The following is a 15,390-nucleotide window of genomic DNA, read 5'->3' on the forward strand; positions in this document are numbered from 1 at the left end:
TGACATCTTGGACTAGATATCCTGTTGTGTTTTTGGGGACGATTTTGCTGTGCCTTGGTAACGCTTCTTGTTGGTAATGATTTTGGCAAATCTGCGATGATATACCTCTGATTACCAGAAGATTTGGCAAGAAGATAATTCCATCTAGCTTTTCCTTTTAGCTTGCCATGATTCATAATTTCCGATCATAACCTCAAAGAAGAGAATGGCTATTTAATCCGTAGATGCCAGGCTTTTTATACTGTGGCCGTCCTTTCAGTACAAACAATTTTCCCATAATTGGTTTATAGCAATTAGGGAAACAAATTGAAAAGCATATTACTCATCTACTATTCTTCTTGCGAATAAAACCATCCCCAGGTTTGTAGGTTGTCGCGTCGATGAGTAAGGACGTCAAGAAGATGGTTAACTTTTGGCATGCGAGACAGGATGTATTCGTGCGTGTCCAAGTGGCCCTGATTTTGGCATTGCTCTCAAAGTAAAAACTTCTCCATTACTAGATAAACTTGATAGTTGCATCAAAGCCAGCCCTATGCAACTATCACTGAGCCCTTTTCTAGTAACCTTGGAAAGATACTTGGCAGGGGTGGATGAGGCAAGGGGTCCAAATGAGGCGGAAACAAAACCAGATGTGAAATTTATGAAATCATCGTTCTACACCTGACAGAGTCACAATGACGAATAAGGTTTGCTTGCCTCTGGTGGAAGGAGTCTCTCCCGTCCCTTTGGTGATGAGATCAAGTGGTGGCCACTTCAAACTACTGTATGGTACAAAAACACCTGAGGTTATATGCGACAGCCAGTGTCACTGATTCACAAATTTTGCTTCTGATATAACCGTTTCCTGATGGGTAAGGGTTAAAGGGTTACTGTTAGAAATTCCTCAAAATCTTGTTATGCTTAATGACCTTCATTAACATAATACCCCTTTCTTCAGGCTTCTGAATGCTACCATTATATACAGTATAACTCTGTAGGGGTAAACAGCAAAACCGTCAGACTTTTTTTCAGTTTTGGCGGAGCTGCACCACTGATTGCCAGAGGATTACTGGCTTAGATTTTTCAGGATACCAAGCAATATGCATTCGTGGGTTGGTGCTTTGGCTTTCATTTGAACCTGTTGTCTGAAATCAGGTGTTGTCTTGTTCGGAAGTTAAAAAGAAAAGGGCTCAGATTAATGCCTATCGGCTGTACATACGTCATTATGGCACATCATTGATTTGGTAAGTCCCATTCTTCCCTAAAATACGATCAGCTGCAGTCGAACTAACTTCCTTGTCACTACCTACAATGTCAGGTAAAAAAAACTTTGTCCAACTCTCTAAGTGTACTAAAACCTAATTACGAGTTCTTTTAGTTGTGGAGTGAATGTGCTAAGCAAGGCATCAATAGTTTCCATTGTAATAAAATCTTTCTTTAGATATTGCATTCTTGGCAAAACATTGCATAGATGAAGCAGTGCATTCCTGTTGTCAGATACCAAAATATTATCTCAGCAACCCACGTCAAGCTGGAACTCCCCGGGAGCACATTATTGCATGTCATTAATCCGAAATATTAAGGTTACAGGATGTCCAGTTTATGAGACTGCTTTTTGGGGTAATCCACTACAACCTTGAGTTTTTAAAAGAACGTTCTATGCTTAACCCGCCCCGTCCCGGCCACTTTTCGACCACTGGTACCCCCCAATCGCTTTTGGTGAGAAACATCGAAAATTCATAGAGAAATCGCTCACCTGAGGTTTAAAATACTCATTACAAGTAGGAGAGCCTCCTTACTTTACTGGGTTTTCTATTAGGCTGGCACCAAAGAAAACGAGTTCTATGGGAGGATAACTATTTCACACCACTCATAAACGGTATTTATTTATTTACTGTTACGAATTTATATGTAGTACAAAAGTATATTGGTTTTCAAGCAGTAATATAGGCATTATAAGCATTGTTTCACTCACTAATACCTGACCTTTTTTTGCCACATTACCTGATCATCATTTCTAACTGTTTCTTCCTCTAATGCTATGTAAAGTTTGTCCTCCACATTGTCATTGATTGGGGAATCACTCTGGCCCTGAATTTCGTACCGTGGCATGACATGGCTATACTGGCCAGGTCACTGATAACAGGTGAATTGCTGAGAAAAGGGCATGCAGGGGGGGGGAGGAGGTCATGCTGGGTAAGGCATTGTCTCTGCCTGGCATCTTGTTGAGGCAGGTGTCCCGTGTATACGTGCCAAAAATGACTCGCGAAAATTGAAAATTGTGGAAATTATGAACCTTGCAATTGCAGGACGTTGAAGTACATCCTCGGGATTAGCTGTGACAAAATGTGAGGACGTGGAAGTAGGTCCTCGGGACGGCGCGGGTTAAATCAAACAATCTATTTAAAGTCCAGCGAATCTCTTGCAAACTAGTGATTGTTCTGTGGTAGAAAATAAAAAAAATGATGTTCGCCGGAAAGAAAATAGAACCCTCAGTTCAGCATGAAACCCACCCTTCCTTGCATCTACCATCCAAAATCTGTGTGGGTTAGTTACTAATTGAATTACTGCAGATAGTATCAGTAACTGCAGTAACAATTACTAGGTTAGGGAGGATGTTAATTCAAAATGGCATCCCATATATCAACAATCACGTTAGTGATCGCTGTGTATCAACAATCACGTTAGCGATCGCTGTATATCAACAATCACGTTAGCGATCGCTGTGTTTCAACAATCACGTTAGCGATCGCTGTGTAGGGAGGGTCCAGGTTAATTTTCCGTACATTAGATATAGAGGTGTATGCACCAAAAGTCTTGTAAAGACCCGCTTTAAGAATGCAAAGTAAAAGCCATTCACTATTAAAGTGCCAGGTTGCCCACAAAGCCCTGCCAACCTTCATAGATGTGGTGAAATTGGGCTACAAAAATACGATTTTCTTCCTCTTTCTTTCTTTCATCCTCACTCCTATCTCCAAAATGAAAAGATGTACACGAGCGTCTTTATGCACCGGAACACTTCTTAACAACCAATTTTTTTAATATTCTGACCAGCATAGGCGCTACAGTACGCAGGTTAGTCTAAAAACTTCAGTACTCAGAACTCCTAAAAGAATATGTAAATTTTAATGATTTCATGTTGCCCAATTCCAGCTTCGAATTTTATGTTTACCGTACCAGCAATCGCAGTGGCAATTACCATAAAGTTACAAATAGTTTTACCCTTCACCTGACGAAGTCAGAGGAGAGTATTGTCATCACTTGGATAAAAAAAACAATAGGTGACGTGGAGACTTCATTTCCAGGCTAGAAATCAGGAGGCATTTTCTATAGTAATGAAGTTTCACATGGTTATGTGCCTTATAGTGAATTTGTGCCTTCTGATAGGTAGAATGCTGTGTATTAAGTAGTTTTTTGTATAAACTGAAGAAGTGGGAAAAAAAAAAATCAGAGATTTCAATGTGACTTGCATAAGGAATCCGATGGACCCAATGCATTGTTCTATTAAAACTTTGGAAGTATTACACCTAGGAGGCCGAAATTATTATATGAATATGTAATTATACAAGATATTTCATGACTGTACGTATTATGTAAATATAGGCAACATTACACTGCTGCAACCTTCCGACTTACCAAGCACATGCTTTCCACCTCCCTCCACACCTAACCAAGCCCAAAATGGCCCTCAGCCCCCCCTCCCATCTGTATAACACAGACATTATAGCTTATAAATGTCAGTAGTTTATCCATGGTAAACATAACCTTGGCCCTTCAGATTCCTTGAGCAAGTCGCACTGAAATGTGAAAAAAAAAAAAAAAAAAAATCTTACTTTTTCCTTATTTTCGTAAAAAAAAAAAAAAAAAAAAAAAAAAATTAAGATACAGCATTTTACCTATCAAAAGGCACCAGTTCACTATACAACATATAACTATGTGACATTTCATGATTTTTTAGCGAATAATGAGTTCTGGCCCAGAAATAAAATCTTTACACCCGTCCAGCCACCTTGCCACCCAGCTCCATGGACGGACACTTATTGATCCCAGTCATAATAATACCCTCCTCTGACTTTTTCAGGTGTAGGATAAAATATGGTTCCCAAACCTGAGAAAGTAGGCTTTCAGATATGCGACATTAGAACTATCATTACAGGCTTAAAAATTAGTTTTATTTCTTTTCAGAAAAACTACTTAAGACAGAGCATTGTACTCATCAAAAGGCACCTGTTCGCTATAAGACACATAACTATGTGATTTTTCATAACTCAATAGTGAATACTTTCTGAATTTTGCTCCGGAAATGAAATCCACTCCCAGCAACCAAACTCTACGAATGGACACCAGCAATAACATACATTATTCTGACTTTGTCAGGTGGAGGGTGAAAACCATCACCGTCGTAACTACCGGTACCACAACCATCATTATCATCATCATCACCATCACAACCACCACCACTATCACTACCACGACCATCATCATCATCAGTGCTATGCTGTTGCAACCTTCCACCTGACCAAGCACATACCCCCCACCTCCCTCCACACCTAACCAAGCTCATAACTGCCCTCATTCCCCCACCTCCTCTGTATAACACAGAGACAGATGGTCCTACTGAAATCTCTGATTTTTTTTTTTTTATCTTTTTCGTAATTTTCCAAAGAAACCACTTAAGAACATTCAACCTTTCAAAAGGCACCAGTTCAGTGTAAGGCACTTAACTGTGAAATTTCATAACTCTAAAGGAAATACTTTTTTATATCTGGATTCAGATTACTTGCTCAGGCCAAACTGAAATTTCCGAGATTTTTTTATTTTCTTATATATAAAAAAAAAAGCTACTTAAGACACAGCATTCTACCTATCAAAAGGCACCTGTTCACCGTAAGACACATAACTATGTGAAATTTCATGACTCTATATAGTTAATACTTTCTGAGATTTGCTCCGGAAACGAAAATCTTTACACCCAGCCACCCAACTCTACGGACAGACGCCCGTGATAACAATGCCCTCTTCTGACTTTATCAGGTGAAGGGTAATTAGTGGCTGCCTAAATGAAAGAAACACAGGTCAAAATTACATGAAATCTGCTCATAATTTAATTATTATCTTGGATAAACCACTGAAATTTTTAAGTTTTAATGCCTCTGTCTTATACAAGGTGGGGATGGGGGGTTGAGGGCCGTCATACGCTTGGTTAGGTGTGCAGGGAGGTGGGGGAATGTGCTTGGTGATTTGGAAGGGTGCAGCAGCAGAGCATTGCCTGTGTTTTTGTTATAGCTAATGTGTATTTGATGGGTTGCTTTCATATAAAAGATCATAATCTAGAAAACGAAATTTTGTTAAATAACTGGTGCGATGTAGGGATGGAAAAAGTACAGACAGAGATGAAAAAGCACAAAAATAATAGAGCGTTTGGGACTGGGTGAGATTCAGAGTTCCGTATCCATTATTATATTCCACACTACTCACAAAATGTCTGTAGGTGGTAAAATTTAGTAATGGATATAGAACTCTGAATTTCCTACCATCGCAACTGAATACTCTAATATTTGTGTGCATTTTGTGTAACTTGCACTTTTTCCATTCCAACATAGGAGTAATTAAAAAAAAAATTCTTGTACAAACCAAAATAATGTTATCGTATTTATATGGTGGAGCTACGATGCACTTTTAAATACATTTGACACAATAATACAGATAATAACCATTAATATAAAGTGTTCCGTACCAAATATTGCATGTTCGATAATAACTCATCAGGTAATGACTCTGGTGTAGTGGCTGTTTCGTTAATAACAAGGATGATGGCATTTGCAGGGGTGCTTGTCAAAGTTTTTTTTTTTTTTTTTTTTTTTTTTTTAAAGTCCAGTTGTTCACTTCTCCCCAAGAACACCTTTCTCATACTGGCCTTGCTACATCTTTATGATTTACTTGGTGTGGGCGAGACTGTTCAAAACTGGATTATTATTTTTTTTTAAACTCCCTCAGTGCACTGAACTCTGACCCAAGCTCAATAAATTCGTCTGGAGTTAGCATGGGTACATTTGAAAAAACTGAATATTGGCCCTCGGGGATTTGATCGAGGTCTCATCCATCTCCCTCTGCCCGGGGACCACTTATTCAATCTGCATAATATCGTCGGGTGTTATCCTCACTACAGTATACAAGACATATTCATGGTAAATGATTTAACATTAATGTACATGGACATGCAAATAACAGTTCTATTCTACAATGAAACATACCAAATCCCCACACAATTTCCTGCCTCTTTTTCAGTATGCAATTGCACCCCCCCCCCCACACACACACACTCACACATGTGTGTGGGAAGTGCCCATATTGCAGGGAAAACGAGGCATCAGGAGGAGGAAGAGACTTGTGGAGGAACTAAAAGAGGATTTAAGAGAGGAAAGATTGAGAATACTAACCATAAGACAGGCAAGAAGAGCAGGCAGGGGAGGGATACGGCCGTTTGTAGCCAACGCCAGTCCCTCAGCAGGTAGGCCCATCCACTGAACAGCACAGTTCCAATATTCCACGTGGTAAACTGTACCATCCCGATTATGGTCCTCATCTTTTCCTCTGTTACTTCCAGCACTGACACAGGGTAAGTACGAATCATCATTATGGACATACTGTTGTAGAGCTAGGATAAAGGAACATCACTGCGACATTTTCTCATTGAGCTAACTTATGGTAAGGAGAGGAACACTGGATCATTCTCGCTTAAGGCAAAAAAGGAATCACTGACATAATTTCGTTACATTAGGATAAAGAAAGGATCATCGAGACTTATTTTCATAAACCTTTTAATGATCACTGGGATGTTTTGGAAGAAATATTGCACATCTTTAAAAATCTCTTTTTCTGCAACTTTGCACGTTTTTCGTGCACCTGACACAGGGCAAAGAACCGATAGTTTATTCCCCGAGCGACAGCAAACCTCATTCTTATGACACACCTTCATGTGCCACCACTTTGACACCGCTACCTACCGTCCAAGTTGAATAAACCTAGGGCTGTGCCATTCAGGGCACGTGTGATGGTATTAGTGCGGGTAGTTTTACGAGTATACCATATCAGTGAGTCTTGTGGGAGTTCAGGAAAGTACTGACATTGGCTTAGGACCAGAATGCTGTTAATCAGTAAGATTAGCCAGGGCGCATGCATAAACAAAACACTTAAATTTTTGGAATGGCAAAATAATTCACAATGTTACACTCCTTGTCTGGTTATTAGCAACATAAAACATAAACCCAACTGTGAGATGTGAATCATTAATTTTGCTGGCTGAAAACTCCAGTGGCCATTAAGAAAGTTGTCCTATCTTCTTATTTACTTAGCACGTTACACTGTAATATGCTTAATATGCTAGGCAATTTATTGTTCTAAATGCAATGTCTGAATTTCACCAAAAAGTTTTCAGCTCAGCAGGGTTTTAGTCTTGCTAATTCTGTTTTCGTACAGAAGAAAGAAAATCCTTAACCACGCTTCTCACTCGCCCATCCAATCAATTTAAGATCACAGACTACATTAACACAACTGCATTTACTTAATCTGCAACGAAATCTTGTTCGAAGGAAAAAAACGTGAGAGCAATGGAAATGAGTTATTTGTCAGGATCACTTGCAGTTACGTGGAGAGGCAGACAGTCAAATGAGGAAGTGAAGGGATGTTGTGGTGTGGATGGAAATGTGCCAGAAAGCATTAGAACTGCCATAAAATAGTTTGGTCATATGGATAAGACAGTGAATGAACTAGAGTGGATAATAAGAGAGGAGAACGTGTGTTGCTTAAAGGGCGGCCAAATGTCAAAGGACAGGGTGGAGGAGGGAATTCGTCTGTGGCCCCTCCGGGATTTAGGTACCTGCAATACATGATAGATAAATTTTCTTGTCAATAAAATGCTTCACTAATATTGGTTTCTTACAAACTGAATGTCACCCCGGCAGTTTGTGAGTCTGTAGTACAGATGGCTTTATTAAAAACGAAGTGCCATGGTGTGTTTCATCCTGAAGTCATCACTGGAGATGAAGCCGGTGAGAAGGAGGGTGGTGAGGAGGTGAGGTGAATGAGTCAGGGGGTGGAGTGTGAGATGGTAATAATATTGAGTATAGGGGTGAGGGAGGCAGATTTAGGTAGTGAGTGGAAAACAAGAAATGAATTAGTGTGAATTACCAAGAATGAATCCTGTCTGCAGTGATGCTGGGTGCATGGCGCCGAGCACAAAGCGAGCCACTAGCAGCCAGGACAGGGAGGGCAGCCATGCTGACCCTAGCGCCACGATTGTGTAGATTACTGTAGAGATGGCAATCATTGTCCATCGTCCATGCCTGTCAACACAACCAAACACACATTAGTATATATTTGGCCAGACCAGGAGTTTATAATCAAAATATGCCTTATACAACTGATCCTAATTGTCCACTGCTTGTACTGTACCTCACCACAAGTACAGTTGCCAAGAAAGATTCGTTCCGTTACTAAGCTGGCCCACCGACGTTTGGTTTTGGTAACAGTGGATAGTAAACACATGTACGAACACACATAGTACACACATATACAAACGCACAAACACTTTTCTCTTTGGCGTTAATTGTGTTTATCAGATAACTACGTCTGTAAGGATAGTGGAACACATATTTTACCCAAGATATAACACTGCACAACGTGTATCAGGTTATATTTCTCTATGCACAGCAAAATTATTTATACCGCTACTTTTTTCCACACTGTTGTCTAATTCCTCCAAGGGAACTTGCTGTCACCAAACCGTGTTTGTTTATTAGTAAAGTAAGAATATCCTCTGAGTTTTGTAGTCCTAATATACAGTACAAAATAATGTTTTCACGAGTAGTTAATTTTGTCCATTATAGCATTATTCTTTTCTGTCCCTGATCCTGATGCTCCAGCAACAACCCACTATGATCCGTTTTTCAGGAGTTGAACTCAAGGAGAGATTTGAAACAGTCCCAAGGTTGATGAGAGTGGGAGGGACGGGTATGATAGGAAACGATGTGGCTTGTATGAACATGAAATTTAGATGTGTGTGTTCAACCACACTGCAGGTATACAACACAGCAACACATGACATGCTCGCAATTCATATGCGGGTAATATCGTTAACAAGAGCATACTAATTGGAAAATGACATAGCCCTGCCGCTACTAACGTCATAACGTCACATAGCAAATCAATAACTGTGTTAAATAAACTGCGAAAACAAACACACAAACACACAAACAAACACGCACACACAAACACACATAAAACACACACACACAAGCACAAGCCCCAAAACAAACAAATACACAAACACACACACAGAAACACACACAAACACACACAAACACACACACAAACACGAACACACACAAACACACATACACAAACATACACACCCACACAAAAAGCACACACAAACAAAAAAAACACAAACACGCACGCACAAACACACACAAACACGCACACATACAAACACACACACACATACACAAACATACACACAAACGCAAACACACATACACAAACACAAAAAAATACAAGGACACAAACGCACACACACAAACACGCATATACACACACACACACATACACAAACACAAACACACACACGAACAAACTCAAACACAAACACACACAAACATACACACGCATACACACACAAACAAACACACACACACAAAGACACACATAAACATACAAACACACAGACAAATACATACACAATCAGACAGAAACACACACAAACAGACACACACACACACACACACACACACACACACACACACACACACACACACACACACACACACACACACACAAACACACACACACACACACACACACACACACACACACACACACACACAAACACACACACACACACAAACAAACACACACACACACACACACACACACAAAGAAAACACACAAAAACACACAAACACACACAATAACACACGCACACAAACACACACACACATACACACAAACAAACAAACATAAAAACACACAAATACACACAATAACACACGCACACAAACACACACAATAACACACGCACACAAACACACAGACACTCACTCTCTCTCTCTCTCTCTCTCTCACACACACACACACACACACACACACACACACACACACACACATAAATATACACACAAACACTCACACAAAAAGCACACACAAACAAAAAATAAACACACACAAACACGCACAGAAAACACATACACACAAAAAGCACACACAAACAAAAAAACACACACAAATACAAACAGACACACACACATACACAAGCACACACACAAACCCACATAAATACTCGTACACAAACGCACACACACAAACACACAAACACACACACAAACTCAAACAAACAAACACACACAAACATACACACGAAAAGACAAACAATCAAATGCACACACACACAGACACATAAACAAACACACGGACAAATACATACACAATCACACAGAAACACACACACACACACACACACACACACACACACACAATAACACTCACACAAACACAAAAACACTCACACACACACACACACACACACACACACACACACACACACACACACACACACACACACACACACACACACGCGCCCGCGCGCCCGCATTCCAATTCCATTACTGTCTTCGCTTCTTGGCGATACTAATTAATACCTGCATTTAATAATACATTCATCCTCTTCAGGCTTTTTTTATTTCTAAATTTATTTGTATATGAGTGGTGTAAAGAAACAAGAGTCTGAGACAATTTTATTCCTTACTAGTTTCGCACAGAGGCTCCTTCATTTATTATTATTTTTATTATTATTATTATTATTATTATTATCATCATCATCATCATCGAGACCTCTTTTCCCACCCAAGGGCAGGGTGAGGAGTAGCAATGTCCAGACAGCCCAAAATTGCCCAGTCCAATGGGCCACGCTTCCATTCACTCATCATTCAAGCCCCCGGAATCCTGGCTCTATCGAATACGCCAAAAACATTCACCACGTTCTGTAGCTTCACATATCGTATCCGACAGAGTCAATCCAGACGCTGCCACGTTAAAAAGGGGTGCCAAAAATCCCTGTTCATGCATATCTCCTCACAAAATTCATCCAGCCAGCTCGATCTCCTGTCAGTTCCCTAGCCTCACCGACTTCCAAACCTCACTTCCTCACACATTCATCCACCATATCTCTCCACCTTCTTCTTGGCCTACCTCGCCTCCTCCCTCCTTCGAATTCGCTCAGATATACCTTCTTCACCACTCCATTGTTATCCATTCTCTCCACATGACCATACCATCTCAGTACACTCTCTTCAATTCTGGTGTCCACCGACTTCCTCACTCCACATCTTTCACGAATCACATTATTTCGTATCCTATCCACCCTCTGTACTCCACATACATTCCTCAGCAGTCCCATCTCCACTGCTCTTACTCTTGACTTTCCATTTTCATGCCACATCATAGTCTCACATCCATGTGTTAAAGTTGGCACTAGCACTCCTTCATGTAAGCCTCGTGCAGCTGCAACACTCAAGCCTCTGTTTCTTATCAAGGCCTTCATTGCACCAGCTACTTTTCTTATTTGTGTCACTCTACTTTCAACTTCCTTTGCACATTTTCCTCTCTTTTCTACCACTGTACCCAGGTATTTGAACTCTCTCACCAATTCCAGTCTCTCTCCAGTCACTGTTACATTGCACTGGGAGTCACCTTCTCTCTCAGTAACCATCACTTTACTCTTTTCTACATTTACTCTCAGGGAACGACGCTTACAGACATCAGCAAAACTCTGCACTAACCTACCAAGTTCTTGTCCGGTACTTGCAAGCAGTAATGCATCATCAGCATACAACAAATTTGAGATATTCCATCCATCACCATTCATTACCAATGCCATCCCTCTCTCCATTACTCGTGTTTTCACTTCTCTCATCACCCCATCCATATATACATTGAACAACCATGGCGACATCACACAACCTTGTCGCACACCCACACTTATTGTGAACCATTCACTTAGATGCCCATTAACCCTGACACATGCTTTACTACCATCATAAAAACTCTTGACGGCACCTAACAGCTTACCCTCTACATCGTACATGCGCAAAACTTTCCACAATCTTCTCTGTCCACTTTGTCCACCCAGATCCATGAATGCCATAAACACCTTATGGTCCTTCGCACAAGCCTTCTCTACTATCTGTCTCACTGCAAATATTTGGTCCACACATCCTCTGCCACTCTTAAAGCCATCCTGTTCATCACTCACAAGGACTTCTGATATCTCACTTACTTTCTCTATAATAATTCTTCCATGTACCTTCCCTACCACACTCATTAAGCTTATGCCACGATAATTCTTACACTCACTGCGTTCACCTTTATTTTTGTACAGGAGTACAATCACAGCCTTTTTCCACTCTGCAGGCACTGTTTCACTCATCCATGCCTTCTTACCTATCTCTAACAAGCACTTCATTCCATTCTCTCCTCTACATTTAAGCATCTCTGCATACACCTCATCAACCCCTGCTGCTTTCCCATTTTTCAGCCGCCTCACAGCACTCTTCACCTGTGCGAGTGTCACGTCTCCTGGCACTGGATTCCTTCTCTGCACACCCCCAAAACCAATCATGTTTACAGCTGCTCTGCTCCCTCTATCCCCATTCAACAGGCTTTCAAAATATTCTTTCCATCTGGTCCTTACTTCATCTCCATGGGTTAATAATCTACCACATGCATCCTTCACACCATCCCATTTCTTACCGCTTTCACTTCTACATATCCGCACCCATTTCCAGAATAACTTTCTATTTTCAGAGTAGTTCGCATTCATTTTTCTTCCTAGATCCTCATTTACCTTCTTCTTTTTCCTCTTCACTAGTCTCTTTACGTGTTTCTTGCTCTCAACATATTCAGTTCTTATTTCAACTGAACCCCTATCCTGTAACCTGACTGAAAGCAATGTCATTCACCTCACTATTAAGTAACAAAATATGCATTCTGACTGATAGTTGTAAGCATTAAAATAAATGGAAAGCACCAAAACAGCTTTTTTCATCAATATTTGTGAGCGGTTTGAGAGATTACTCAAGAAAGGCCACGAAGATATTAAGATCCTCATAAGTGGAGAATCAAGTGAAAAAGTTTGAGAAACACTATGCTAACATGTAGAGAGAGAACTGTATGGCACATCATTGAACTAGCAATATTACGTAGAGGACTCAGTGGTTACTGAGTAATTAGCCCATTTCTAATGATGTCCAAGGTACACAATTAAAGAGAGAAAAAACTCTGTTTTGAAATGAGTAGAAGCATGGTGTAGTAGGTAAAGTAATTTTATGGGTTTCACCTAAATTAGTAACACCTGAAACTATTAATTGAAGTTGCTTTTGGTGCTCTGGTGATTACTGATATAATTATGCAATCACTTTGGTTATGTATGAGTGTAGCATTATACTTGGCTGAGAAGTTTTAGATAAATAAATGAAAAACATATATACGAAACCATCATGACCCCCAATGCTAATACAATGCCGAAAAAGAAATATTATTCTGTGTTACGATTTTCACTGTTTCATAAGGGAAAAGGAACTTTTAGAGATATTATTTTTCGTCGAAGAACAATCCATGTCACACTTTATAACTTGTTACAAAACCACAGTGACCACCAAGTTAAGGTGGTAAGACTAAACTGCTACTCAGTAATTTACTGAGGCGAGATAGGTCCAATCCACTGATGTTTCATATTTCAACAGAAAGTTCCTGGGTATTTCTTATACCCCCTTTTTGTTTTTTGTAAGTGCTAATGAAGCTCCTTCTTCTCTAATCTTATTTATTGAGTAGCATCTCTGTTTATGAATGCTGTAATAATACATGTGGCAAAAATAGATCAAAAGTATTAGTTGGAGACTGGAATGAAAGATATTACACACATTAATATTGCTCCCGTCTACTTTTGCCAGATACGTAGCAGGAAACAAAAGGCCTAATCAATAGTAATGTGCGTAAAAAAATGTTATGCCTACTCAAAATAAGTACTTGCCATCCTTTCCTCTCTTATTTATTATTACAGTTTATACAAATGACGGACTGGCACCGAGAACTGTGTAAAATATGCCAGTAAATGGAAAATTATGAATAAGGTGGAGTTTATCTCGTCCCAAAAAGGTGAATGAAGAATAGTTTCAGTGAACAATGTATTAGAATTGTACATGAAAGATGTACTTACCTGTCAGCGAGGAATCCATTAAAGAGTGCACCCACCAGCATGCCGAACATGTACATGCTTTGATAGGTGGCACGATAGTACCGCTTTCCACAAACCAGCTGGAACTGTTGACATTCAGTCATATATTAGTGGCTCACATATGCAAAATGTAATATAATGTTGTTTCTTCGCTATTTCTTTGTAGGCCATACAGTGCATCAACTTTTGCCATCGTGAGGGGATGGCGTTTTTGTCGTGAGGGAAGCTGACAATATGATAATATTTTTTTAGATTTGTTTATACCTGATGGAACTGCCAGTTCCATAACCTGAATGTTCACCAGTAGTTGAAGTAAAATTGAGGAGGAAGGAGTCTCTGCTTACCAGTCAAATCGACCCTTCTTTGTAACTACACTTTGCCATCAGTTGAGCAAAAAGAGATGATGTATCTTCTCCAGGTTTAAAAGAAAAGCAAAGACAGTCGATAGCTTTCCTGCACCCTCCATATAACATTGTAAGGGGAAAGAAATAATTATTGTAGGGGGAGGCAGAGCATTGAACTCCAGGAGTTATCCTCTATAAACCTTGGACCAGGTAAAAGTCTACTACTAGACAAAATTTCATATGTCTACATAAAAACTATGACGATGTATACCGTAAGACTACTCCTCCACTTGGAGGACGCCATCAGGGGTCTCACACTGCGCAAAACGTGTCTGCGGTATATTTTTACCAGCATGCAATATTTTGTGTTTCAAAGTTAAAAATCATGATTGTGTATAATGACTTTGCCCTGGACCCAAGAGAGCCCCGTCTTCACACATGGATGGGGACTTTGGGGTCTCACCCTGCCTAAAAAGTGGCCCCAATAAAGATCTACCGTTATGCAAAAATTCACGTTCTTAGGAAAAACTATAACTCTAGCTGTTCCCATGGGTCCTCTCCCTCTCCCCCTTTCCGCGCTTGGGGGATGGACATCGGGCGTCCCATCGTGCCTAAACCCACGTGGCTGGGTTAAACGCCTACCATTATGCAAACTTCGTGTTCCCGGAAAAAAAAAGAACAAAGAAAAAAGGAAAGAAAAGAAGAAAAAGAAAAGGGAAACTATAGCCGTGAATGATTACTTTGCCAAGACCCTCAGTGTCCAGCCCATCCCTGCCTGGA

At 40.1% G+C, this 15,390-nt stretch overlaps 1 protein-coding gene across 1 annotated transcript in view; it reads right to left on the reverse strand.

The window, feature by feature from the left end:
* LOC145406353 (organic cation transporter protein-like) overlaps positions 1-15,390 on the reverse strand; it is a 135,925-nt gene that overhangs the window by 95,702 nt on the left and 24,833 nt on the right. The window contains exons 4-6 of the mRNA XM_080277516.1: positions 14,249-14,352; positions 8,170-8,324; positions 6,420-6,588 (exon numbers count right to left, since the gene is read on the reverse strand). Coding sequence (XP_080133642.1) covers positions 6,420-6,588; positions 8,170-8,324; positions 14,249-14,352 — 428 coding nt within the window. The remainder of the gene's footprint in view (positions 1-6,419; positions 6,589-8,169; positions 8,325-14,248; positions 14,353-15,390) is intronic.

Source organism: Coenobita brevimanus, chromosome 8 (genome assembly GCF_032717465.1).
Source record: "Coenobita brevimanus isolate Jiangsu-jjx chromosome 8, ASM3271746v2, whole genome shotgun sequence".
Taxonomy (NCBI): domain Eukaryota; kingdom Metazoa; phylum Arthropoda; class Malacostraca; order Decapoda; family Coenobitidae; genus Coenobita; species Coenobita brevimanus.